The sequence below is a fragment of the Felis catus genome, chromosome A3 (assembly GCF_018350175.1).
Source record: "Felis catus isolate Fca126 chromosome A3, F.catus_Fca126_mat1.0, whole genome shotgun sequence".
NCBI classification, from domain to species: domain Eukaryota; kingdom Metazoa; phylum Chordata; class Mammalia; order Carnivora; family Felidae; genus Felis; species Felis catus.
Genome location: NC_058370.1, coordinates 100,190,007 through 100,217,819, shown reverse-complemented (window position 1 = coordinate 100,217,819; position 27,813 = coordinate 100,190,007). Strand labels below are relative to the sequence as shown.

General features: G+C 51.0%; 3 protein-coding genes across 7 annotated transcripts; all 3 read right to left on the bottom strand.

The window, feature by feature from the left end:
• Window positions 1–195: 195 nt before the first annotated feature.
• Window positions 196–3,697, bottom strand: LOC123384521 (antimicrobial peptide NK-lysin-like). 4 transcript variants are annotated; one of them, XM_045054511.1, is made up of 5 exons: window positions 3,476–3,697; window positions 2,846–2,949; window positions 2,315–2,398; window positions 985–1,153; window positions 196–360 (listed from the first exon to the last, which is right to left on the bottom strand). In XM_045054511.1, the coding sequence occupies exons 1-5, from the start codon at window positions 3,525–3,527 to the stop codon at window positions 353–355; spliced, it is 417 nt and encodes a 138-aa protein (XP_044910446.1). In that variant the 5' UTR covers window positions 3,528–3,697; the 3' UTR covers window positions 196–352. The 4 variants fall into 4 exon arrangements, 2 of the variants coding, with proteins under 2 accessions (XP_044910446.1, XP_044910447.1); XM_045054512.1 differs by having other exon boundaries at window positions 2,315–2,395; window positions 3,476–3,693; XR_006595713.1 differs by lacking the exon at window positions 2,846–2,949 and having other exon boundaries at window positions 3,476–3,682.
• Window positions 3,698–12,157: 8,460 nt separating this feature from the next.
• Window positions 12,158–16,895, bottom strand: LOC123384522 (antimicrobial peptide NK-lysin-like). 2 transcript variants are annotated; one of them, XM_045054513.1, is made up of 5 exons: window positions 15,720–15,971; window positions 15,099–15,202; window positions 14,546–14,629; window positions 13,244–13,411; window positions 12,158–12,325 (listed from the first exon to the last, which is right to left on the bottom strand). In XM_045054513.1, exons 1-4 carry the CDS (start codon window positions 15,769–15,771, stop codon window positions 13,244–13,246), a joined length of 408 nt encoding a protein of 135 aa, XP_044910448.1. In that variant the 5' UTR covers window positions 15,772–15,971; the 3' UTR covers window positions 12,158–12,325. The 2 variants fall into 2 exon arrangements, 1 of the variants encoding a protein (XP_044910448.1); XR_006595714.1 differs by lacking the exon at window positions 15,720–15,971 and adding an exon at window positions 16,539–16,895.
• Window positions 16,896–22,468: 5,573 nt separating this feature from the next.
• Window positions 22,469–26,212, bottom strand: LOC123384222 (antimicrobial peptide NK-lysin-like). Its single transcript, XM_045053333.1, has 5 exons — window positions 26,057–26,212; window positions 25,434–25,534; window positions 24,869–24,955; window positions 23,537–23,705; window positions 22,469–22,634 (listed from the first exon to the last, which is right to left on the bottom strand). The coding sequence occupies exons 1-5, from the start codon at window positions 26,106–26,108 to the stop codon at window positions 22,627–22,629; spliced, it is 417 nt and encodes a 138-aa protein (XP_044909268.1). The 5' UTR covers window positions 26,109–26,212; the 3' UTR covers window positions 22,469–22,626.
• Window positions 26,213–27,813: the final 1,601 nt, after the last annotated feature.

Below are 27,813 nucleotides of genomic sequence, written 5' to 3'. Positions count from 1 at the left end.
GTGACTGTTCATAAGTATTTCATGAACGTATGTGTAAGAGCTGCTAAGGTTGAGTTGTTCACCACTAAATCCCTAGCCTCTGGAACAGAGTATGGGACAAACAATAACCATTGATTGAACGAACGCATGAGTCACCCAAGCATGCCTCTGAGCCCCTCCCCTCAAGTCCACCAAAGGAAAAGAAGCTGTGGCTAAAAGTTTGCATGGCATTTATTCTCTTGCAGGGGAAGGCAATGAGAAGTTAGCTGAGAGACACTGGAGGGTCGGCTCTGGATCTGGGAGGGCAGAAGCAGGTGGTGGTTGTGGGAGACTCTGTGCTTCTCCCCAGGGTGGCGTCAGAGACCCCAGAGGCTCAGAGACCTGGAGTGGAGACAAGAGCAGAGAAGTGGGCAGGGGTGTGGGGTGTCCGGGGAATATGGGGACTAGAGCCACCTGTCCCTACTGAGCACACCTGGAGTCACATCCTGGAACCCAGTCAGGGGTTTGTGTGGGTTGTGGGGCTTCAGCACAGAGCCCAACGCAGGGCTTGAACTCACAAACTACGAGATCATGACCTGAGCCGAAGTCAGACACCCAATCGACTGAGCCACCCCGGCACCCCATCTTTTTTTTTAAGTAGACTTCGCATCCAATGTGGAGCCCAATGCAGAACTTGAACTCATGACCCTGAGGTCAAGACCTGAGCTGAGATCAAGGGCCCGATGTTCAACCAAGTGAGTCACCCAGGTGCCCAAAGCCCAACCTCTTAATGAATATTTCTCAGCCGTTTCCAACTACAGCCCACCTAACCATAGTCTCCAGACTTTCCACACAGTGGGGGGAAGTAACATGTCACCACATGGAAGCTTGGAGGGACATATATGAGCTGCTTATGAAGCTCCCTATGACAGATGTATTTCTGTGTTTTTAAACATTGTTGCACATAGTTGGGAACGAGATCTGGGCCCTCCAGAAAGGGGTCACTGCAGTCACCTCTACACTCACCTACTTGACACTTGCACAGCCTCAATGTCACACAGATATCCTGGCGGGGTGGAGCATTCAGGATACTCTGGACGATGTCATTTACATATTTGTTGATGGTTTCTTTGCAGATATTTTCCACCAAAGGAAATTGAGAGCACACCAGTTGCGCAGCCTTTTCAATGGTCATCTGCAGCAGCAACAGCACCATAACCAGATAGAGGAATCAGGTGAGCTCTGCTGGGGTCAGCCCCCCTGCAGACCCCAGCAGCTCTAGGCCCTGGGCACCCTGACTGCGGGCATGCTGGGAGGAGGGCCTGGTGCCAGGCGGCCACGGAGCAGAGGCTAGAGAGGCAGGGATCAGAACTCATGCCCAGGCACCAAGGCCCTGGCCCAAGCCTGGCCAGGAGGGGCTCTTGAGAGAAGGACAGTTGACCCTGTAGCGTCCCAGTCCCCTGTACATCATTATCCTGCCCTCATGCCTTCTGTGTGGAGAACAGCGCCCATGGCTCCTAGACCCACAGGAAGGGTTCTGCCTGCCAAGCTTCCTGGGTCCCAGCCTGACGGGGGTCATGCACAGAGCTGTGTGACGAAGGTTAGGAGGGGAAAGATCTCGGAGCCTTGGCAAATTCGATTTTGAACTATCTTCTCCCACTATCCAGTGGAGAAGGATAAAGCTGAGTTCCCAGGGCTGAGGGTGGGCCCTGCAGCACCAGGGAGCTGAGCAGAATCAGGGAACAAAGCAGAGGGAGGGAGGGAGGGAGGGTAGGAGGGAGGGAGGGAGAGGGAAGCAGGGCTTCTTGGTAGTAACACATCCCTTGTTCAGCAGGTGCTCAGGGCCAGGCATGGAGCCAAGCTCATCCACCCCTCAGCTCCTTTAAAGGGCTTCGATAACTTACAAAGGGCGATTATGATCCATCCCATTAAACAGAAAAGAAAACTGAGGCTCAGAAAGCATTAAGGACTTGGCCAAGCCAGGCAGTTAGGAAGTGATAGCTCTGGGGCTGATTAGTCCTGACCCAGGCCCCCACTGGACCCAGACTCACAAAACTCTGCCATGGACACATGTGGAGGGGCCAAAGGGGAAAGATTCCTACCTTTTATGGGGTCAGGTTTCCTTTGACAATAGGATGGAAAACATGCACACTCTTCCTCCTACTTTCATTCTCCCACAGCTTCCCAACTTCAGGAGATTCTCTGAAGTCCCTCCCCAGATAAAGGAAGGAACCATGGATCCCTGCTGAGAAGGTCCAGCCCAACCAGGGTTCAGCCCCTCCTCAGGGTCTTGTCTGGAACCCCTACCATGGCCTTGACCAGCTGGCAGATGGCTCCTTAAACCACAGGAAATCACCTGAATCCGCTGCAGTCCCACGCAATTCTTCAGCCAACTAAGTATCATACGACAGGTATCACAGGGGTTTAAAGTCAGGTTCTGCTGTCAGAAAATGAAGACCCCCCAAATGGTGTGTTAGACACCCCAAGAGCACTTGGTAGTGTCCTTGGTGTCTCCTAGGCTGGCAGAATCATCTAGGATCCTTCTGTTCTTTAGGGCCTGAAGCAGGCTGGCTGGCCCCTGCCCACCTTCCTGCTAGTCTTCGTGGGGCTGAGACACCCCAGAACCTTCCCCACACCCGCAGCACCTCACCCAGCCAGCACGTGCACCTCTTCTGTTCTCTGGTCAGTCCCCAGGCCACCCTCTGGGTAGGACCCAGCCAGACCGAGGTAGACCCCCACCCAGGCAACACCCTGCACAAAACCAGCATCTTCAGCCCTCAGCCCTGCCTCCCCTCCTCCCAAAAGGATGTGCAGCCCTGCCTGCTGCTCCCAGGACAGAGAGGATGAGGAGGGCCTGTGGTAGGTGAACAGGGAGCCAGCAGTGAACCTGGGGGGTCTCCTGGGCCAGCATCTGGAAGAACGGCTCATCCTGACACCTGTCAGCCATGTCCAGGTCATGGTCCTCAGGGGTCAGACCACAAAAGGTCAGCCCTGGGGAAGAAACAGCATCAACATCCCTCCACAAGAGGAAGGAGACAGAACGGTCAGATGTCCTGGCTGGTGGGGAGCCCAGGAGGTGGCCAGAGCACAGGACAGGAGCAGGGATCTGTGAGGGGTCCAGGGGGCCAGTCCTCACACTCCGCCCTGGAGCTGCTCTGACCCAGTCTCTGTGCAACAGACATGCTCTCAATTCTTTCTGGAAACATTAGGAGATTATACCACCTCCACCACCACCATCCATGCAACTCCTTTCTGTCTTCCTGTATCCCTCTCTGTCCTCTCTCTCTCTCTCTCCCTCTCTCTCTCTCTCTCTCTCACACACACACACACACACACACACACGGATTTGGAGCTGCTCTAAGAGAACACTACCCTCATCTCCTTTCAGAGGTCGTTCTTTCTCTCTTCCTTCCCCCAGGAGTTCAAATCTGGTGGCCCAGCCCAACCCAGTCTCCAGACTGTCCCTACCCTCTGCTAAGAAGAAGCTGCCAGGAGGTGCATGGCGGAATGTCCTTACCCGGGGTGGCCAGGAGCACTGAGGCAAGGAGCAGGAGGGCCCAGGAGGTCATGGTGGGGCAGATGCTGAAGCACCCTTCACACCCCGCTTTATGTGGCTGGCCGCCTCGCAATCTGACCTTGCCGGGTCCTGCTCCTCTTGTAGGGCACCTCCCCGTGTCACTGGCTTTACCACAAACACAGACACCAGTTTGTGGAGAAGTGGGGGGAGGAGTGCTTCCTCAGAGACTCCACGCTGTCTATATTCCACCTTCCCCCACCACACACACACACTGCTAGAGCTTTCCCAGTGAGTGGGGGGTGCTGGAGGGCAGCAGCTGCCATGATGCACCACCCCCCCCCCCCCCCGCCCCAGGATGAGCTAATGGCCAGAGCAATCCCTGCACCTGAGGGCTCAGGTGGGCCCTTGGCCCTGGAGCTTCCCACCCCTCCCCCTTCCCTCCCCTCCTCTCCCAGGGGTCTATGCTGGTGTCCCTCCACCAGCCACCTCCTGTATCCCTGCTCTCCCCCAACCATTTCAGCCAATGGAGCACCACCAGATTCCTCCAGATTTAGAGACAGGTCCCTCAGTGTAGATGCAGACAGCTCCTCCCAGCCCTGCTCTCGGGCTTGGTGATCCTGGAGCATGGGCACCACAGACACCCTGGGTCTCCAGCCCCTCACCAGCCTCCTGGCCACCATCACGGAGGCAGGCTTTTCCCTCAGAGCGTGGTTCAGCCCAACCGTCCCTCACCTGGTCCATAGGGAGAGACAACAGCCCGTGGGAAAAAAGTGAGCCCCGGATGGGATCTAGTCCCAGCGCCCCGGGTCTGACCTCTCATCTGTGCCATGAAGGTCACTGGCCTCATCTGCAATGAAAATACAGGCTGCGCAGGTCACATCCACTATCAGATAGAAAATAAGTCATTGTTTAGTGTGTGTCCCAAAGATTGCATGGAATACACTCACACTGAAATGTGTTTGCTGTTTACCTGACACTCACATTAAACTGGGCATCCCACCTTTTGTCTGGCAACCTTCCCCCACCTCCTTCGCGGCTCAGAGGAGGAAACTGGGTGCGGAGAGCAGGGGCCCTGACCTCAGCCACGGGGCCGGCTGGGGTCCTGCTTGGACTACAACCTTCCCCCACCTCCAGCTGCTGAGACAGCAGAGGCACGCAGCCAGGATGAGCTGGCACGGCCCCCTCAGCACCTCCCAGCCCCCCGTCCCCCTTCAGTATCTGCTCGGACCACTCCACGCCTTCCACCTGCCCGGGAATCCCATCATGGGCTAGTGCCGAGCCTCAGCCTGGCCTTCTTCACTGGAATATTCTACTTTCCTGAGCCCATTCGGAGCCCTGCCCTCTGCTCAGCTTCTGCCTAGAAGGAAGGAGGGTGGAGTCCAGGCAAGCAGGCCTCCGACAAGCTGGGGGCACCGTGAGCGACATACTCCACCTCCTGGAGCCTCAGTTCCCTTACCTGTGAAATGGGTGTAGGGTCACCTGGTCACAGGGCCCCAGTGTGGTGTGTGTTTGTGTGTGTGTGTGCATGTGCGTGTGAGGAAGTTTCACAGCCTGGGATGTGTCAGGCAGAAGTAGGCTGGTATCCTGGGTCAGCATTCCTCAACATGACTTGTACAAGGGTTACTCCTGTGGGAGGTGAGCGGGTGCTGTCGAGGGGAGTACAGGGCGGTTCCTGCTCTCAAGAGTAAATGCCGATCAAGGGGCGCCTGGGTGGCTCGGTCGGTTAAGCGTCCGACTTCGGCTCAGGTCATGATCTTGCGGTCCGTGAGTTCGAGCCCCGCATCGGGCTCTGTGCTGACCGCTCAGAGCCTGCAGCCTGTTTCAGATTCTGTGTCTCCCTCTCTCTCTCTGCCCCTCCCCTGTTCATGCTCTGTCTCTCTCTGTCTCAAAAATAAATAAACGTTAAAAAAAATTAAAAAAAAAAAAAAAAGAGTAAATGCCGGTCTAGGAAGGTGCAATAAGCTTCCCTCCCAGGGGACTTCTCTAGCACTTTAACATGGTGGTGTGTGTCGCCCTCTTATTAGAATCAGAAATAAAAGAAGGGACATTTAAAAAAAAATTTTTTTTTAACGTTTATTTATTTTTGAGACAGAGAGAGACAGAGCACGAACAGGGGAGGGGCAGAGAGAGAGGGAGACACAGAATCCGAAACAGGCTCCAGGCTCCGAGCTGTCAGCACAGAGCCCGACGCGGGGCTCGAACTCACGGACCGTGAGATCATGACCTGAGACGAAGTCGGACGCTTAACTGACCAAGCCACCCAAGCGCCCCAAAAGAAGGGACATTTTTGACTGACCTTACACAGAGGATAGTGTTCATACTATTAAAAATTGTATGTTACTGAATTGGACAACTTATACTGAGATGGGCACCCCCCGTAAAGATACAAACTACTGAAACAGACTGAAAAGAATGGGAAGTCTGTATAGATGTATAATAAGAGATGGCAGCCATGCAAACACTACCCACAAAGACCCAGGTCAGATATCTTCACAGATGAATTCTACTAAACATTAGAAGAATTAATACTTGGGTGCCTGGGTGGCTCAGTCGGTTGAGCGTCTGACTCGTTTTCGGCTCAGGTCGTGATCTCACAGGTTGGGAGATGGAGCCCTGTACAGGGCTCTGCGCTGATGGTGCGGAGCCTGCTTGGGATTCTCTCTCCCTCTCTCTCTGCCCTCCCCATACTCTCTCTCTCTCTCTCAAAATAAATAAGTATTAAAACTTTTTTTAAAAGTAAGAAGAATTAACACCAATTCTTCCCAAACTCTTCCAAAAGATAGAAGATAATCCCCTGGTGTCAATACCAGAAAAAAACAATCCAGATTACTACAAGCCAGCATCTCCTATGAATATGGATGCAATAACCCTCTACAAAATCCTAGCTAACATACAACATAAATAAATAATATTCAGAGAGAATTCTATACCATGTTCAACCAGAATTTTTCAGGAATGGAAGATAATTTAACACCTAAGGACCAATTTATGTGATTCACTATATGAATAGAGCAAAAAATAAAAACCACATGATCCTCTCAATGGACACAGAAACATCATTTAAAAAAAAACCTCAACATCTCTTTGTTAAAACACTCACTAACTAGGAATAGAGGGGAAATTCTGCAAACTGATAGGTGGCATCTATGAAATTCCCCAACCTGACATCAGACTTCATGATAAAGACTAAATATTTTCCCCCAAAGACCAGGAACAAGACAAGAATGTCTGTTCTCAGGAAGTCTATTAAATATTGCACTGATGATTCTAGCCAGGGAAATTAAGAAAGAAAACAAACAAACAAAAAATCCAACTAATAGCAAGGAAGACATATAGCTATCTCTATTTATAGATAACACTTCCCGGGTGAATACTAAAAAATTCAACAAACAGTAGGGATACTTGGGTAGTTCAGTAAGTTAAGCATCTGACTCTTGACTTCAGCTCAGATCATGATCTCATGTTTGTGAGTTCAAGCCTCATACTGGGCTTTGCATTGACAATGCAGAACTTGCTTGGGATTCTCTCTCTTCTCTCTGGCCCTCTCCTTCCCTCCTTGTCTCTCTCAAAACAAATATAAATAAATAAATAAATGTTAAAAACAAAAAAGGTCATTCCTTTGAAAAAAATTAAAAATTCAACAAAAATGAATCAATACTGGGGTGCCTGGCTGGCTCAGTCTGTTAAGTCTCCAACTTATGCTCAGGTCATGATCTCGTGGTTTGTGAGTTTGAGCCCTGAGTCAGGCTCTGCACTAATAGAGCCTGCTTGGGATTGTCTCTCTCTGCCTCTCTCTGTTTGCCCCTCCCCTCCCCTGCTAGGGTGCGCACATGCACATGTGCTCTCTCTTTCAAAACAAATCAGTAAACTTAAAAAAAAATACTTTAAAAAATGCATCAAAACTGAGATGTGTCTAGATGCCACAGACCTCCACTTTCAAATTATTCAAACTATCCAACACTAGATCTCACTAGATCAAAATCAATCCATGGCAGGCACGAGATGTCTAACTATATTTTGAGTGAGTAAAGTAGATCAATCTGAACTGGAGCTTGTGTGGTGCAATTATTGTATAATCTCTATAAAAAGTATGCTAACAGACTGCTCTTAAAAAGTGTCATACTTTTTATGTTCAAAAGAACATCAAACATGTAGCCAACTTTCGAAAAACTTGGCCTTCGTGCTAACCATCTTCTATAAAACCATATGTAAGAAGGAGCTCGCTAAAGGGGACTGTGCCTCTTCAACAAATGGTACCAGGAAGAATGGATGACACATTGAGAAAAATGAAGGTAGACCCTTACTCTCTACTCTACACAAAAAGTCTTTAGAAATCGATTGAACACCTATGTGTAAGACCCAAAACTATAAAATTGACCCACTAAGACATAGGGGAAACTTGCGTTGAGATTGGACTTGGTAGTGCTTTCTTGGATATGACATGAAGAAATGCAGCAAAACGGACAAATAGCATTCCATCAAATTTAAAGACGGGTTTCCAATGACCCAGTGGAAAGGGAAATGAGATTTATGGATTGGGTAAAAATGTTTGCAAACCATTCTATACCGATGGTGTAACAGCCAGAATATATAAGAAATATTAAAACTCCACAAGGAAACAGCAAATAACCCAATTTAAAAAGGGCCAAGGACTTTGAACAGACACTGTCCTTAAAAATACAGAAATGACTACCAAGCATCTGAAAAGAGACTCAACATCCTTAAGCGTTAGGGAGATACAAGGCAAAACCACAATGAGATACCACCCCACACCCGATAAGATGACTCTTATCAAAAAACAGAAAATTACAACTGTTGGTAAAGATGTGGAGAAAGTGTGCACCGTTGTAAAATTGTTAAACCACTACGCAAAGCAATATGGTGCTTCCTCAAAAAATTTAAAAAAGGTGTGCCATATGTTCCAACAGACCCAATGCTGGATATTTATAAAAAATAAAATTAAATTCATGATCTCAAAGAGATATTTGCACAACCATATTCATAGCATCGCTATTCACAATAGCTAAGAGGTGAGAGCAGTGCCAGTTCCATGGACAGGTGAACAGATAAACAAAATGTGCTATATATTCAACCTGAAAAAAGAAACAATCATGTTGAATGCCATAAAATGGATGAACTTTGAGGATGTTAGACTAAAAGTAATAAACTAGTCACAAAAAGGCAAATATTATATGGTTCCATTGGTACAGGTGTCTACAGTCGTCAAATTCCTACAAGCAAAGTAGAACAGAGGTATCCAAGCAAGGACAGAGTGGGAAAGGGGAGAGGTGTGGTTTAATAGTAAGTATGGACTGTCAATTTTCTAAGGTGAAGAAGTCCCGGATGTCTGCGTCATGACATGGCGAATATACTCAACACTGCTGAGCGTATGTTTAAAAATTGTGAAGATGATAAATTTGTGTTATGCATTTTTACAACAATGAAACTTGTGTTCCTGATGGAAGGAGATGGTTCACGTTGCACACAAGCACTTCGCCTTGAGATAACCACCAACCTCCCTGTGCATTAGAACTTCCTTCTGCATCCTTCCCACCTCATCACACAGGAGGCCACAGGACAGGCTCTCAGGCAATGCCAGTTAATAAAATGAATAATTGTTGCTGCTTCTACAAACAGAGCGGAGTTAGGGTGCTAGGTAAATTTAATGTGCTATTACTAGTCGTTTGTAGATTGGCAGGTGCTTGAGGTAAGTGTCTTTCTTTCGTTTCTTTCCTATTCTGACACCAGGGTGTGACACACAGTAGGGACTTGTCCCGAGCTCTGAGGGAAGCCACTGGAAAGTGAGGAGATGTGGTTGTGGTTTGGAAAGAGCGTGGTGCTGCCCTGTCCAGAAGGGATTGGGGAGCCAAGGCAGAAGGAAGTATGAAGACCACCCAGAGACAGATGCAGAGCCTGGCCAGGGCGAAGGGGTCTGCACCAGGATGGGGCAATTCCAACTTCCCAGGAGGGAGTCATTTGCTCCAGCTTGGGTCAGGGGTCGACGTGGCCTGGAGGGAGGGATGTCACATGACACAGGCTTGCTGTCCTGGGCTGTTGGGTGGGTGACAGGGGAAATGGTAGAGAACTGAGAAGGGCCTGGGGGTGAGCAGGTACCCCCAGTGGAGTCTGGATTATGAAGCCAGTATACTCACGCTCCCTCCTGACAGGTTACAGGAGCTGGCTTGGCCTCTGTCCTTTACTAGCTTTTATCCCTAAGGGTGAGGCCACCTTCCCAAAGCTCCCACCTTTGGGAGTCTGTGCTAACGTTCCATGTGCCCTGGACCCCTCCGCTCCCACCTCAAGACGTTCCCTGCCTGTTCCCTCGGTTCTGTCCTCCACCATGGGCCTCTCCCCTCTCCCAGGGCCATTCTCATCCCCATGTAAACACCTTAATCGCAGACCCCACCTCTAATTTCGCATGGCCTCCAGCTCTACCCACTTCTCTCCAACTCTTGACATGAACCCCGTCATAAACCTGTCCATGCCTGCTGACACCATACCCTTCACTCCCCCTCCACATGGGCGTGATCTCCTCCTAGCACTGAAACCCTCTGACTAAGGTCAGCACCGCCCAAAGGCCACAAAAGCCAGTGGCCAGCCCTCCATCTTCTACTGTCTTGACTCCCATCAGCACTGGACATGGTCAGCCATTCCTCGTTCCTGGGCTGTTCTGTTCTCTTGGCTCCTTGGCCCCTTGTCTGGTGTTCCTCCTATCTCGCTGGCTCCTCCCTCCCGATCTCCTTGAGGGCTCCTCCTCCCCCCACCCCCCACAACCAGGCCTCCACGTGTTGACTACTCCTTCTGTCCTCAGACAGGAATGTTATCCTTCTGCACCTTCTCCCTGTCCATCACATCCAGTTCAAGGACTTCAAATGTGGCCTTGGCCCAGACACCCTCCCCTCTTGACACCTCCACCTGCATATGGAATAGACACGCTTCTTCGGGTCAAAGCAGAGCTCTTCCTTATCCTCTCCAGATCCACCTGTCCAAATGTCTTTCCCAACAGCAAATGTCTCCACCATCCACACGTTTGCTAAGGTCAAATTCCTACAAGTCATTTCTTTTCTTTTAAAATCGTGTCCAATGTAGAGAAAAGCTGAAACTCTACAACAGAGAGCTCCTTTTCATCTTAACCAGATTCCCCCACTGGTAACGTTTCACTACACGTATGCGGTGTGTGTCTCATCATAGTCTGCCTGTACGTGCATATTACCATTTCTTCTAAACCATTTGCAGCAGATTGCCTTCATGATGCCCCCATGACCCCCTTAATTCTTCAGGGTGCATTGCCTTACAAGAAGGACACCGTCCTACAGAAGCTGGCACGACCATCAACACCAGGACACTAACATTGGCACAACAGTATCATCGCAGACTGCAAGGAATCTCATAGATTACCCCAATCATGTCCTTTGCAGGTCTAGGTGCACAGCGGGGTCATCTGTTTACAATTACCTCAAGTATCTGCTTAGTCTCCTTTGATCTGGCACACTTTCTCCATCTTTCCTTCTCTTTCATGACCTTGGCATTTTTGTAGAGTATGGGCCCGCTACTTGGAGGAAGTCAGTTTGGGTTTGTCTGAAGTTTCCTTAGGATTTGTGCATTTTGGGCAGGAGGAACAGAACGTGTTTATCACCTGTCTGCTAGGATTCTCCATGGCTTAGTTAATTAATCATGCAAATTAGTAATTAATACCAACAGAAGTATTTGTGGAAACATAGACTGCAATTATGTCTACATTTATTATTTGGCATTCTGCAGTAATGTAACACTTTCCCTTTCCCCTCATTTATTAATTTATTGTTTCTACCTGAATTCATGGACTCTAGTTTACACAAGGGGTGAATCTACTGTTGTCCTTTTTCATTTGAATATTCCAATGGCCCCAGATCTCACCATTGAGAGTTTCTTTCAATAGCTTTTTTGATTGAACCCTGATGTATACACCATTGCTCTTTGTGATCGCCAACATCCACTTCCCTCTCCCAATAACATTATCTTCCCAGATTTTTGTGTCCATTCTCATCCAAGTGATTGGGTGTGAAAAACCCTGGCTCAGCCCCTGGGGGTGACCTGACTTGGTTCATTCTAAGCTGTGTAGCTCATGCTCTTGGAACAGAGTGATGGGTTGCAAATGAGCACCTGACCCATTCATGCCAATGAGAACAGAGATATTCTGATGGACGTCAGGACTCTGGTGATACCACCATATATGCCTGAAGCTATATATGGACTGCTTAACCATTTGAGCCAATAAATAGCTTATGCATTAGAGCCAGAATGAGCTAAATCTTCTGTTGCTTACAACCAAAAGAATCCTAAATATTATACTTCCCCCAAAAGAAGATTCCCTGCACAGAGAAGCAAAGGGTGGGATTCTGTCCCCAGTGACAAAGAACACTCTTACCTCCACCCTGCTGCCCTTCTACCTGGTCTGAGAGCTTCTGGGGGTACATCCACTGTGTACCCCAGGCTCTCAGAGGACTGTGTGTCTCTCTAGTGACTGTTCATAAGTACTTCACGACTGTATGTGTAAGAGATGCTAAGGCTCATTAACACTAAATCTCTAGCTTCTGGAACAGAGTGTGGGACAAAGAATAAACATTGAACGAATGCATGAGTCACTCAAGCATGCCTCCGAGCCCCTCCCCTCAAGTCCACCAAAGGAAAAGAAGCAGTGGCTAAAAGCTTGCATGACATTTATTCTCCCTCAGGGGAAGGCAATGAGAAGTTAGCTGAGAGACACTGGAGGGTCGGCTGTGGATCTGGGAGGGCAGAAGCAGGTGGTGGTTGTGGGAGACTCTGTGCTTCTTCCCAGGGTGACGTCAGAGACCCCAGAGGCTCAGAGACCTGGAGTGGAGACAAGAGCAGAGAAGTGGGCAGGGGTGTGGGGTGTCCGGGGAATATGGGGACTAGAGCCACCTCTCCCTACTGAGCACACCTGGAGTCACATCCTGGAACCCAGTCAGGGGTTTGTGTGGGTTGTGGGGCTTCAGAGATGAAAACCACAGACTCTAATCGCAGGAAATGGTGGGGACCTCAAAGTATGAGGTGACCCCCGATCTGCCGGCATCCAGTCCCACAGCCTCGGTCAGGGCTACACGAGCTGCCAGAGCCAATCGGGGGCCCTTCCCGGCCCATGTGCTGCAGCCGTGGCCTGATCTGCGGGCACAGCTGAGCAGCCCTGGAGGGAGAGACTGAGAGCCCTCCCTGCCAGCGGGGTTCCTGAGCTCAGCTCTCAGGTCCCTAGTGTCCTGGGCAAAGATGTGACCTGTCTCTCTGATGCCCAGGGATCCCATACTAGGCCGGGGGATGGGAGTTCAATCAGGGCTCTGATGTCTTTGAATATCCCAGTCTGAGGTCTCTTGCTTGGTCTTAACCTCTTTACACGTAATCATTTCATTCAATCCTTGTTGAAAATCAGAAATACGGATTCCTATCCCTTCACAAGGAAGGAAACTCAAGCTCACAGAGGTTGAGCTACTTGCTCAAGTCCACAGCTGACCGGAGATGGGGACCTGATGGCACCCAGGATGGCCTGGAGTATTTCTCAGCCAGTTCCAGCTGCAGCCCACCTACCCATCTTCTCCCCACTTTTCACACAGTGGAGAGGATAACGTGTCACCACAATGAAGCTTGATGGGACATGAGTCCTTATGCAGTTCTGTATGACAAATGTATTTTTGTGACTTTATGCTGTGTTGTACATGTGTAGGGTGAGTTCTGAGCCCTCCAGGAATGAGTCCCTGCAGTCACCGCTGCACTCACCTAGTAAGGGCAGCACATCCCGAGAAACACACAGATGTGCCTGGAAGGTTCCATATGCAGCAGTGTAGAGGTGATTTTATCAAGAAAACTGGTAATCCATGCTTTGCAGATATTTTCCACCAATGGGCATGCTGAACACAACAGGCCTGCAACTTTTTCAATGACTTTCTGCAGGAGAAACGGCACCATAACCAGATAGAGGAATCAGGTGAACTGCACCCAGGTCAGCCCCCTGCAGACCCCAGCAGCTCTAGGCCCTGGGCACCCTGACCAAGGGCATGCTGGGAGGAGGGCCTGGTGCCAGGCGGCCACGGAGCAGAGGCTAGAGAGGCAGGGATCAGAACTCATGCCCAGGCACCAAGGCCCTGGCCCAAGCCTGGCCAGAAGGGGCTCTTGAGAGAAGGACAGTTGACCCTGTAGTGTCTTAGTCCCCTGTACATCATTATCCTGCCCCCCTGCCTTCTGTGTGGAGAACAGCACCCACGGCTCCTAGACCCACAGGAAGGGTTCTGCCTGCCAAGCTTCCTGGGTCCCAGCCTGACGGGGCTCGTGCACAGGGCTGTGTGACGAAGGTTAGGAAAAGAAAGCACTTGGAGTCTTGGCACATTCCACTTGGACGTATCTTCTCCCACCATCCAGTGGAGAAGGATAAAGCTGAGTTCCCAGGGCTGAGGGTGGGCCCTGCAGCACCAGGGAGCTGAGCAGAATCAGGGAACAAAGCAGAGGGAGGGAGGGAGAGGGAAGCAGGGCTTCTTGGTAGTAACACATCCCTTGTTCAGCAGGTGCTCAGGGCCAGGCATGGAGCCAAGCTCGTCCACCCCTCAGCTCCTTTAAAGGGCTTCGATAACTTACAAGGGGTGATTATGACCCATCCCACTAAACAGAAAAGAAAACTGAGGCTCAGAAAGCATTAAGGACTTGGCCAAGTCATGCAGTAAGGAAGTGGCTGATTTAGGGTTGATCCATCCTGACCCAGGCCCCACTGGAACCAGCCTCAGAAAGCATTGCCTTATATACGCCCAGTGGAGATACAGGGAAAGATTTCTACCTCCTCGGAGACAAGTGTCCTCTGACAATAGGATGGAAACCATGCACACCCTTCCACCAAGTTTCATGTCCCTACAACTTCACGATTTCAGGGGATTCTCTTAAGTCAGTTCCCAATTAGAAGGGGGCCAAAGGATCCCCTGCTGAGGAGCGCAGACCCAAATAGGGATCAGCCCCTCCCTCAGTGCCCCCCAATAGGCCCCCCAAAAACTCTTCGTCAAGAAGGAGGTGGTTCCCCAAACATGAGAGTCTCACCTGAATCAGGTTGAAGCCCAGGCAATTCTTCACCCAGCTGACAATACACCTACAGATACCACATAGGGTGAAGGGACGGTCTTCCTGTCAGAAAAGGCAGACCCCAGAAATGGTCTCTCAGACACCGCAAGAGCAATAAGAGCGATAGACAGGGCCTCAGGAAGGAGCCCTTGGTGTCTTCTAGGCTGGCAGAATCATCCAGGATCCTTCTGTTCTTTAGGGCCTGAAGCAGGCTGGCTGGCCCCTGCTCACCTTCCTGCTAGTCTTCGTGGGGCTGAGACACCCCAGAACCTTCCCCACACCCGCAGCACCTCACCCAGCCAGCACGTGCACCTCTTCTGTTCTCTGGTCAGTCCCCAGGCCACCCTCTGGGTAGGGCCCAGCCAGACCGAGGTAGACCCCCACCCAGGCACCACCCTGCACAAAACCAGCATCTTCAGCCCTCAGCCCTGCCTCCCCTCCTCCCAAAAGGATGTGCAGCCCTGCCTGCTGCTCCCAGGACAGAGAGGATGAGGAGGGCCTGTGGTAGGTGAACAGGGAGCCAGCAGTGAACCTGGGGGGTCTCCTGGGCCAGCATCCGGAAGAACTTCTCATCCTGACACTTGTCAGCCATGTCCAAGTCATGGTCCTCAGGGGTCAGACCACAAAAGGTCAGCCCTGGGGAAGAAACAGCATCAACATCCCTCCACAAGAGGAAGGAGAACGGTCAGATCTCCTGGCTGGTGGGGAGCCCAGGAGGTGGACAGAGCACAGGACAGGAGCAGGGATCTGGAGAGGTCCAGGGGGCCAGTCCTCACACTCCGCTCTGGAGCTGCTTTGACCCAGTCTCTGTGCAACAGACATGCTCTCAATTCTTTCTGGAAACATTAGGAGATTATACCACCTCCACCACCACCATCCATGCAACTCCTTTCTGTCTTCCTGTATCCCTCTCTGTCCTCTCTCTCTCTCTCTCCCTCTCTCTCTCTCTCTCTCTCACACACACACACACACACACACACACACGGATTTGGAGCTGCTCTAAGAGAACACTACCCTCATCTCCTTTCAGAGGTTGTTCTTTCTTGCTTTCCCCAGGAGTTCAAATCTGGTGGCCCATCGAACCCACTCTCCAGACTGTCCCTACCCTCTGCTATGAAGAAGGTGCCAGGATGTGCATGAGAAACATCCTTACCCGGGGTGGCCAGGAGCACTGAGGCAAGGAGCAGGAGGGCCCAGGAGGTCATGGTGGGGCAGATGCTGAAGCACCCTTCACACCCCGCTTTATGTGGCTGGCCGCCTCGCAATCTGACCTTGCCGGGTCCTGCTCCTCTTGTAGGGCACCTCCCCGTGTCACTGGCTTTACCACAAACACAGACACCAGTTTGTGGAGAAGTGGGGGGAGGAGTGCTTCCTCAGAGACTCCACGCTGTCTATATTCCACCTCCCCCCACCACACACACACACTGCTAGAGCTTTCCCAGTGAGTGGGGGGTGCTGGAGGGCAGCAGCTGCCATGATGCACCACCCCCCCCCCCCGCCCCAGGATGAGCTAATGGCCAGAGCAATCCCTGCACCTGAGGGCTCAGGTGGGCCCTTGGCCCTGGAGCTTCCCACCCCTTCCCCCTTCCCTCCCCTCCTCTCCCAGGGGTCTATGCTGGTGTCCCTCCACCAGCCACCTCCTGTATCCCTGCTCTCCCCCAACCATTTCAGCCAATGGAGCACCACCAGACCTCGCCACATTTAGAGACAGGTCCCTCAGTGTAGATGCAGACAGCTCCTCCCAGCCCTGCTCTCGGGCTTGGTGATCCCCAAGCATGGGCACCACAGACACCCTGGGTCCCCAGCCCCTCACCAGCCTCCTGGCCACCATCACGGAGGCAGGCTTTTCCCTCAGAGCGTGGTTCAGCCCAGCCGTCCCTCACCTGGTCCATAGGGAGAGACAACAGCCCGTGCGAAGGAAGTGAGCCCCAGACAGGGATCTAGGCCCAGTGCCCCGGGTCTGACCTCTCACCTGTGCCATGAAGGTCACTGGCCTCATCTGCAATGAAAATACAGGCTGCGCAGGTCACATCCACTATCAGATAGAAAATAAGTCATTGTTTAGTGTAAGTGTGTCCCAAAGATTGCATGGAATACACTCACACTGAAATGTGTTTGCTGTTTACCTGACACTCACATTAAACTGGGCATCCCACCTTTTGTCTGGCAACCTTCCCCCACCTCCTTCGCGGCTCAGAGGAGGAAACTGGGTGCGGAGAGCAGTGGCCCTGACCTCAGCCACATGGCCGGCTGGGGTCCTGCTTGGACTAGAACCTTCCCCCACCTCCAGCTGCTGAGACGGCAGAGGCACGCAGCCAGGACCAGCTGTCAAGGCCCCCTCAGCACCTCCCAGCCCCCCGTCCCCCTTCAGTATCTGCTCGGACCACTCCACGCCTTCCACCTGCCCGGGAATCCCATCATGGGCTAGTGCCGAGCCTCAGCCTGGCCTTTTTCTCTGAAATACTCTACTTCCTGAGCCCATTCAGAGCCCTGCTCTCCGCTCAGCTTCTGCCTAGAAGGAAGGAGGGTGGAGTCCAGGCAAGCAGGCCTCCGACAAGCTGGGGGCACCGTGAGCGACATACTCCACCTCCTGGAGCCTCAGTTCCCTTACCTGTGAAATGGGTGTAGTGTCACCTGTTCACAGGGCCCCAGGGGTGTGTGTGTGTGTGTGTGTGTGTGTGTGTATGTGTGTGTGTGTGTGAGGAAGCTTCACAGCCTGCGATGTGCCAAGCAGAAGTAATCTGGTATCCCGGGTCAGCATTCCCCAACATGACTTCTCTAAGGGTTACTCCTGTGGGAGGTGAGCAGGTGCTGTGGAGGGGGAGTGGGGATGGGGTTCCCGTCATCCAGAGTAAATGACAGACACACTTTAACACAGTAGTGTGTGTTGCCTTGTTATTAGATTCAGAAATAAAAGAAGGGACATTTTGACCTTACAGAGAGGAGAATGGGTATACTATGAACAGTTATATGTTATTAAATTGGGCCACATCCCTGTGAACATACAAACTATTGAAACAGACTGAAAAGAATGGGAAGAGTGAATAGATGTATAATAAGTAAAGACGTGGAATGAGTCAGGCAAACACCACCCACAAACACACATCCAGGTCAGATATCTTTACAGATGAATTCTACCAAGCATTAGAAGAATTAGTATGAATTCTTCCCAAACTCTTCCAAGAAATAGAAAAGGATGCCCTGATGCCAAAACCAGAAAAAGGCAACACAGGAAAAGTACAGACCAATATCTCCCCTGAATATGGATGCCATAACCCTCTTCAAAATCCTGGCAAGCTGAATCCAGTAACATATAAAAAGAATTCTGTACCAGACCAACCAGAATTTATTCAGGAATGCAAAGTGATTTAACACCCCAAAATCAGTTATGTAATTCACTGTACCAACAGAACCCAAATAAAAGCCGCATGATCCTGGGGTGCTTGGGTGGTCAGTTGGTTAAGCATCCGACTTCGGCCTAGGTCATGATCTCATGGTTCCTGAGTTCGAGCCTCTCATGGGCCTTTCTGCTGCCAACACAGAGCCCCCTTCGGATCTTCTGTCTCCTGCTCTCTGCCCTTCCCCCACTCACGTGCTCATGTGCTGGCATGTGCACGCACGTGCTCTCTCTCTCTCTCTCTCTCAAAAAATAAACTTAAAAACAAACCACATGATCCTCTCGATGGACACAGAAACACCATTTGAAAAAACTCAACATCTCTTCTTGTTAAAACACTTACTAAGAATAAAAGGGAAAGTCTGCAACCTGATAGGTGGCATCTATGAAATTCCCCGAGCTGACATCAGACTCCGTGAAGAAGGACTAAATACCTTCCCCCAAAGACCAGGAACAAGACAGGACGTCTGCTCTCCAGACATCTATTCGGTATTGCACTGACGATTCTAGCCAGGAGAACTAAGCAAAAAAATGAGAAAAAAAAAAACAAACCATTTTGATTAGCAAGGAATACGTACAGCTCTCTATTTACAGATAACATCTCCCCCACACAGAAAATACTTAAAAATCCCCAAAATGAATTAAACTGAGATGTGTTTACATGCCATAGACCTGCATTTTCCAATGATTCAGACTGTCCAACGGTAGATTTACTAGATGAAAATTACTCCGTGGCTGGAATGAGGCCTCTAACTGTATTTTATGTGAGTTGATTAACCTGATTTCGAGGTTGTTTGTGTAATTATTGTAAAATCCCTGCAAAGAGCATGCTAACAGGCTGCCCTTAAAAACCCTCATAACCTTTGCCCTCGTGTGACTAACCAAATATGTGGACCACTTTTGAGAAACTGCCGTTCTGCTAACCAATTTCCGCAAGACCCTATGAGGACAGTGCTCATAAAAGGGAATTTAAATGTCTTCAAACAGTGGTGCTGGGGAAACTGGACAGCCCCATGCAGAAGAATGAAGGTAGACCCGATGTTCCACCATATGCAACAGAGTCACTAGAAAAGGATCAAACACCTACATGTAAGACCCAAAACTATAAAATCGCTAGAAAAAACATAAGGGGAACGCTGCATGCCTTCCGACTTGGTGGTGAATTCTCAGATATGACACCAAGAAATGCAACAATATGGACAAATAGCATTGCATCAAGCTTAAAAACTTTGTGCATGAAACAGCACAGTTGACAAAGTAAAAGGGCAATTTATGGAATACATAAAAATGTTTGCAAATCATTAATAACGGAGTAATACCCAGAAAGTACAAAGAAATGTTAAAATTCACAAATAAATAGCAAATAATTTCAAAAAGGCAAAAGAGGGGCCCCTGGTGGCTCAGTCGGTTAAGCGTCCGACTTCAGCTTAGATCATGACCTCACGGTTTGTGGGTTTGAGCCCCACGTTGGGGGGTTGCTGTGCAGACGCTGGACCGGCTTCAGATTCTACGTCTCCCTTTCTCTCTGTCTCTCCCCTGCTCACACTCTGTCTCTCAAAAATAAATAAACATTATAAAAAAATAAGCTCAAAAGACTTTGAATAGACACTCTCGCTACAAAATATAGAAATGGCTAACAAGCATATGAAAAGATGTTCCCCACATCAATAATCGTCAGGGAAATGCAAGGCAAAGCCACAAGGAGATAGCACCCCACCCATGAAGACGGCCCTTATCAAAAAAAAGAAAATATCAACTGTTGGTAAAGATGTGGAGAAAGTGTGCACTGTTGTAAAATGTAAGACCGTTACGCAAAGCAATATGGTGGTTCCTCAAATATATATAAATACACACACACACACACACACACACACACGTTATTTCACCTTAAAAACAAAAACTCATGTCGATTGCCACACCAAAGATGAACTTTGGGGACATCATGCTAAGTGAAATAAGGCAATTACAAAAAGACAAATCTCTGATTCCATTTGTACGAGGTGTCTAAAGTAGTCAAATTAAAGGAAATATAAAATAGAAATATGTGGACCACTTTTGAGAAACTGTAGTTTTCTCAGGCTTTAAGACGGGGGCGAAGGAAAGTTGTGGCTTCACAATAAGTCTGGAGTTCCAGTTTTGTAAGATGAAAAAGATCTGGATGTCCGTGTCACAACAATGTGAATATACTCAACACTGCTGCGTGTACGTTACCACATTGCTAAGATGGTAAATTCTGTTATGAGTTTCTTGCAGCAATGAAAAATAGCGTTCCTGATAGAAGGAGGTGGTTCACGTTGCACACAAGCGCTTCGCCTTGAGATAACCACCAACCTCCCTGTGCATTAGAACTTCCTTCTGCATCCTTCCCACCTCATCACACAGGAGGCCACAGGACAGGCTCTCAGGCAATGCCAGTTAATAAAATGAATAATTGTTGCTGCTTCTACAAACAGAGGGGAGTTAGGGTGCTCGGTAAATTTAATGTGGTATTACTAGTCGTTTGTAGATTGGCAGGTGCTTGAGGTAAGTGTCTTTCTTTCGTTTCTTTCCTATTCTGACACCAGGGTGTGACACACAGTAGGGACTTGTCCCGAGCTCTGAGGGAAGCCACTGGAAAGTGAGGAGATGTGGTTGTGGTTTGGAAAGAGCGTGGTGCTGCCCTGTCCAGAAGGGATTGGGGAGCCAAGGCAGAAGGAAGTATGAAGACCACCCAGAGACAGATGCAGAGCCTGGCCAGGGCGAAGGGGTCTGCACCAGGATGGGGCAATTCCAACTTCCCAGGAGGGAGTCATTTGCTCCAGTTTGGGTCAGGGGTCGACGTGGCCTGGAGGGAGGGATGTCACATGACACAGGCTTGCTGTCCTGGGCTGTTGGGTGGGTGACAGGGGAATGGTGGAGAACTGAGAAGGGCCTGGGGGTGAGCAGGTACCCCCAGTGGAGTCTGGATTATGAAGCCAGTACACTCACGCTCCCTCCTGACAGGCTACAGGAGCTGGCTTGGCCTGTGTCCTTTACTAGCTTTTATCCCTAAGAGTGAGGCCACCTTCCCAAAGCTCCCACCTTTGGAAGTCTGTGCTGATGCTCCATGTGCCCTGGACCCCACCTCTCCCTTCACAAGTCCTTCCCTGGGGCTGTACCTCATATCTGTCCAGCACCATGGGCCTCTCCCCTCTCCTGGGACCATTTCCCCTGCATGTAAACACCTTAATCGCAGACCCCACCTCTAATTTCACATGGCCTCCAGCTCGGCCCCATTTCTCTTCCATTCTTTACTGCTAGCCCCTTAATAAAGCTGCCCGTACCTGCTAAGGTCACACATACCAAATCAATATGTGTTTTGTGGGAATAAATTTTGCAACTATGTCTACATGTATTAATTGGCATCTAGAATAAGGTAACATGTCCCCATTTCCCTTATTTGATTATTAATGTCTTATTTATATCTCTATGAATTCATTAATCCTCATTTAATCCATGGGTTATAATCCCATATATTCCTTATGCGTTTTAACACTCAAATGGCTTCAGATTTCACACTGGGAGTCCTGGAACTGCTTTTTGGATTGAGCCCTGCCTGATGCACCTTTGCGTCTAGTGATGTTGGTATCCCTTTCCCTCTCCCAGCAATGATCTCCCAGATTTTCATGTCCACTTTCACACGAGTGACTCGTTGGCCAGGGGTGTGCCCTGACTCAGCTCACGCTAATCTGCGTGTCCCATGCCCTCGGAACATAGTGATGGGTTTCAGATGACACCTGCCCTATTCGAGCCAATGAGAGCACAGGAGATATCTGATGGGGCTTCTAGGAAAGAAGTTTCCATTCTCTTCCAAGGGCAGAGAGGCTACCAAAGAACTGTCTTCTCCTCTTGATGACATACTGGAGAACGTAAAGTTTGGACCAATGTGGCCATCGCTGCTGCCAGAAGGAAGCTGGCTGAGATCAGTCTCACTATACAGCCGTGAAAGGACCTGAGAGAATGGCAGGACTGGACCTCTGGGGACACCACTCATTTCTCGATCATTCTGTGCCTGAAGCTATCTATACACTGTTTAATTACTTGAGCCAATAAATTGACTTTTTTTATTTGAACCAGAAAGAGCTAAGATTTCTGTAGCTTGCACAAAATAAATCCTAAATCATATATCTCCCCAAACAAAAAGCTCCCTGCAGAGAGAAGCAAAGGGTGGGTTTCTGTGCCCTATGACCAAGAACACTCTTACCTACAACCCTGCTACTCTTCCTCATGGTCTGGGAGCTTCTGGGGGTACATCCACTGTGTACCCCAGGTTCTCAGAGGAGTGTGTGTCTCTCTAGAGACTGTTCATATGTATTTCATGACCATCTTTGTAAGGGCTGCTAACATTGACCAGTTCACCATGAAATCCCTAGCGTCTAGAATAGTGTAGGACAAACAATAACCATTGATTGAACGAACGCATGAGTCACCCAAGCATGCCTCCGAGCCCCTCCCCTCAAGTCCACCAAAGGAAAAGAAGCTGTGGCTAAGTTTGCATGGCATTTATTCTCTTGCAGGGGAAGGCAATGAGAAGTTAGCTGAGAGACACTGGAGGGTCGGCTGTGGATCTGGGAGGGCAGAAGCAGGTGGTGGTTGTGGGAGACTCTGTGCTTCTCCCCAGGGTGGCGTCAGAGACCCCAGAGGCTCAGAGACCTGGAGTGGAGACAAGAGCAGAGAAGTGGGCAGGGGTGTGGGGTGTCCGGGGAATATGGGGACTAGAGTCACCTGTCCCTACTGAGCACACCTGGAGTCACATCCTGGAACCCAGTCAGGGGTTTGTGTGGGTTGTGGGGCTTCAGAGATGAAAACCACAGACTCTAATCGCAGGAAATGGTGGGGACCTCAAAGTATGAGGTGACCCCCGATCTGCCGGCATCAAGTCCCACAGCCTCGGTCAGGGCTACACGAGCTGCCAGAGCCAATCGGGGGCCCTTCCCGGCCCATGTGCTGCAGCCGTGGCCTGATCTGCGGGCACAGCTGAGCAGCCCTGGAGGGAGAGACTGAGAGCCCTCCCTGCCAGCGGGGTTCCTGAGCTCAGCTCTCAGGTCCCTAGTGTCCTGGGCAAAGATGTGACCTGTCTCTCTGATGCCCAGGGATCCCATACTAGGCCGGGGGATGGGAGTTCAATCAGGGCTCTGATGTCTTTGAATATCCCAGTCTGAGGCCGCTTGCTTGGTCTTAACCTCTTTACACGTAATCATTTCATTCAATCCTTGTTGAAAATCAGAAATACGGATTCCTATCCCTTCACAAGGAAGGAAACTCAAGCTCACAGAGGTTGAGCTACTTGCTCAAGTCCACAGCTGACCGGAGATGGGGACCTGATGGCACCCCAGGATGGCCTGGAGTATTTCTCAACCGGTTCCACCTGCAGCCCACCTACCCATCTTCTCCCCACTTTCCCCACAGTGGTGGGGGTAACATGTCACTGCAGGGAAGTTTGGTGGGATGTGTATGACAGCTGGATTTCTGTGGGTCGAAACCGTATTGTACATATGTGGGGACATGATGTGAGCCCTCCAGGAATGAGAGCCTGCTATCACCTCTGCACTCACCTTTTTCAGGTTTGCACAACCTGAGTTTCACACAGATTTCCTCGGCGCTTTTCCCATTCATGATACCATGGATGATCTTATCAAGAGATTTAGTGACTAATTCCTTGCAAATACCCTGCAGTGGAAATGTCTGCTTGCACACCAGGGACGCAGCGTGTTTGAGGGCTTCCTGCAGTAACAGCACCATAGGAAGACAGAGAATTCAGGTGAGCTCGGCCCAGGACTGCTGCCCCCCTGCAGACCCCAGCAGCTCTAGGCCCTGGGCACCCTGACCAAGGGCATGCTGGGAGGAGGGCCTGGTGCCAGGCGGCCATGGAGCAGAGGCTAGAGAGGCAGGGATCAGAACTCATGCCCAGGCACCAAGGCCCTGGCCCAATCCTGGCCAGGAGGGGCTCTTGAGAGAAGGACAGTTGACCCTGTAGCGTCCCAGTCCCCTGTACATCATTATCCTGCCCTCATGCCTTCTGTGTGGAGAACAGCGCCCACGGCTCCTAGACCCACAGGAAGGGTTCTGCCTGCCAAGCTTCCTGGGTCCCAGCCTGACGGGTTCGTGCACAGGGCTGTGTGACGAAGGTTAGGAAAAGAAAGCACTTGGAGTCTTGGCACATTCCACTTGGACGTATCTTCTCCCACCAACCAGTGGAGAAGGATAAAGCTGAGTTCCCAGGGCTGAGGGTGGGCCCTGCAGCACCAGGGAGCTGAGCAGAATCAGGGAACAAAGCAGAGGGAGGGAGGGAGGGTAGGAGGGAGGGAGGGAGGGAGGGGAAGCAGGGCTTCTTGGTAGTAACACATCCCTTGTTCAGCAGGTGCTCAGGGCCAGGCATGGAGCTAAGCTCGTCCACCCCTCAGCTCCTTTAAAGGGCTTCGATAACTTACAAGGGGAGATTATGATCCATCCCACTAAACAGAAAAGAAAACTGAGGCTCAGAAAGCATTAAGGGCTTGGCCAAGCCATGCTGCTAGGAATTGGGAGATCTGGAGCATATCAGTCTAGCCCAAGCCACCATGGAACCAATCTCACAAAATTCATCCCTGGACACACGTGGAGGGGCCAAAGGGGAAAGATTCCTACCTGCTCTACGAACAAATTTCCTTTGACAATGGGACAGAAACCATGCACGCTCCTCTTCCTACTTTCACACTCACAGAGCTTCCTGATTTCAAGGGATTCTCTGAAGTCAGTCCCAGATACCAGAGGACCCACAGATCCCCTGCTGAGAAGCCCTGGCCCAACCAGGGATCAGCCCCTTCCTCAGTGTCACCCCTAGCCCTACAAGCCCCACTCATGCCCTTGACCGCCCTGCAAATGGCTCCCCAAATCAAAAGCCTCACCCGTGTGATATTATGTCCCACGGCTTTTCTCAGAGCTTGGATTATCATCTTACAAGTCTTGCATCTAAGAGCTAGCCGGTCACCCTGTCAGAAAACAATGCGTTGGGATGGTGTCTCAGACACCCCAACAGCCCTTGGCAGGGACCCAGGAGGAGCTCTCTGGTGTCTCCTAGGCCAGCAGGATCATCTAGATTCTTTCTGTGCTTTCAGGCCAGACGTAGGCTGGCTGGTCCCTGCCCACCTTCCTGCTAGTCTTGGTGGGGCTGACACACCCCAGACCCTGCCCCACACCCGCAGCACCTCACCCAGAGCAGCCCCTGACCCAGTTCTCTACTCTGGTCAGAACCCAGGGGACCCTCCTGGGGAGAGCTCAGCCAGACCCAGGTAGCCCCCCGACCTTTGCCATGGGCACAACGGTGCACAAAACCAGCATCTTCAGCCCACAGCCCTGCCTCCCCACCCCTCTGCCCAGTGAGATGTGCAGCCCTGCCTGCTGCTCCCGGGGAGGAGACAATGTGTGAGTGGGGTGGTTATGGGAAGTGAGCAAGGAACCAACCACCAACCTGGGGGACTCCAGGACCAAGCTCTCTAAGAACTGCTTTTCCTGACTCAAGTCAGCGGTCATCAAGTCATTGTCCTCAGGGTTCAAACCAGAAAAGGTCAGCCCTGGGGAAGAAACACCATCAGCATCCCTTCACAAGTGGAAGGAGACAGATCTCCTGGCTGGTGGGAGCCCAGGAGGTAGCTAGAAAACAGGCCAGGAGCAGGATCTGTGAGGAATCCAGGAGGCCTGTCCTTGCGCTCCGCCCTGGAGCTGCTCTGACCCAGTCTCTGTGCAACAGACATGCTTTCAATTCTTTCTGGAAAACAGGAGAAGATTATCTGCCCCCACCCCCGCCCCCCACCAACATCATCCATGAACCTCTTTTCTGTCTTTGTCTCTGTTTTTCTGTTCTCTCTCTCTCTGTCTCTCTCTCTCTCACACACACACACACACACACACACACACACACGGATTTGGAGCTGCTCTAAGAGAACACTACCCTCATCTCCTTTCAGAGGTCGTTCTTTCTCTCTTCCTTCCCCCAGGAGTTCAAATCTGGTGGCCCAGCCCAACCCAGTCTCCAGACTGTCCCTAACCTCTGCTAAGAAGTAGCTGCCAGGATGTGCATGGGGGAATGTCCTTACCCGGGGTGGCCAGGAGCACTGAGGCAAGGAGCAGGAGGGCCCAGGAGGTCATGGTGGGGCAGCTGCTGAAGCACCCTTCACACCCCGCTTTATGTGGCTGGCCGCCTCGCAATCTGACCTTGCCGGGTCCTGCTCCTCTTATAGGCCTTGTCCCCGTGTCACTGGCCTTACCACAAACACAGACACCAGTTTGTGGAGAAGTGGGGGGAGGAGTGCTTCCTCAGAGACTCCACGCTGTCTTCCACCTCCCCCACCACACACACACACACACACACACACACACACACACACAAACACACACACTGCTAGAGCTTTCCCAGTGAGTGGGGGGTGCTGGAGGGCAGCAGCTGCCATGATGCACCCCCCACCCTGCCCCAGGATGAGCTAATGGCCAGAGCAATCCCTGCACCTGAGGGCTCAGGTAGGCCCTTGGCCCTGGAGCTTCCCACCCTTCCCCCTTCCCTCTCCTCTCCTCCCAGGGGTCTATGCTGGTGTCCCTCCACCAGCCACCTCCTGTATCCCTGCTCTCCCCCAACCATCTCAGCCAATGGAGCACCACCAGACCCCGCCACATTTAGAGACAGGTCCCTCAGTGTAGATGCAAACAGCTCCTCCCAGCCCTGCTCTCGGGCTTGGTGATCCCCAAGCATGGGCACCACAGACACCCTGGGTCCCCAGCCCCTCACCAGCCTCCTGGCCACCATCACGGAGGCAGGCTTTTCCCTCAGAGCGTGGTTCAGCCCAACCGTCCCTCACCTGGTCCATAGGGGGAGACAGCCGGTGCGAAGGAAGTGAGCCCCAGACAGGGATCTAGGCCCAGTGCCCCGGGTCTGACCTCTCATCTGTGCCATGAAGGTCACTGGCCTCATCTGCAATGAAAATACAGGCTGCGCGGGTCACATCCACTATCAGATAGAAAATAAGTCATTGTTTAGTGTAAGTGTGTCCCAAAGATTGCATGGAATACACTCACACTGAAATGTGTTTGCTGTTTACCTGACACTCACATTAAACTGGGCATCCCACCTTTTGTCTGGCAACCTTCCCCCACCTGCTTCGCGGCTCAGAGGAGGAAACTGGGTGCGGAGAACAGGGGCCCTGACCTCAGCCACATGGCCGGCTGGGGTCCTGCTTGGACTAGAACCTTCCCCCACCTCCAGCTGCTGAGACGGCAGAGGCACGCAGCCAGGACCAGCTGTCAAGGCCCCCTCAGCACCTCCCAGCCCCCCGTCCCTCTTCAGTATCTGCTCGGACCACTCCACGCCTTCCACCTGCCCGGGAATCCCATCATGGGCTAGTGCCGAGCCTCAGCCTGGCCTTTTTCTCTGAAATACTCTACTTCCTGAGCCCATTCAGAGCCCTGCTCTCCGCTCAGCTTCTGCCTAGAAGGAAGGAGGGTGGAGTCCAGGCAAGCAGGCCTCCGACAAGCTGGGGGCACCGTGAGCGACATACTCCACCTCCTGGAGCCTCAGTTCCCTTACCTGTGAAATGGGTGTAGTGTCACCTGTTCACAGGGCCCCAGGGGTGTGTGTGTGTGTGTGTGTGTGTGTGTGTGTGTGAGGAAGCTTCACAGCCTGCGATGTGCCAAGCAGAAGTAATCTGGTATCCCGGGTCAGCATTCCCCAACATGACTTCTCTAAGGGTTACTCCTGTGGGAGGTGAGCAGGTGCTGTGGAGGGGGAGTGGGGATGGGGTTCCCGTCATCCAGAGTAAATGACAGACACACTTTAACACAGTTGTGTGTTGCCTTGTTATTA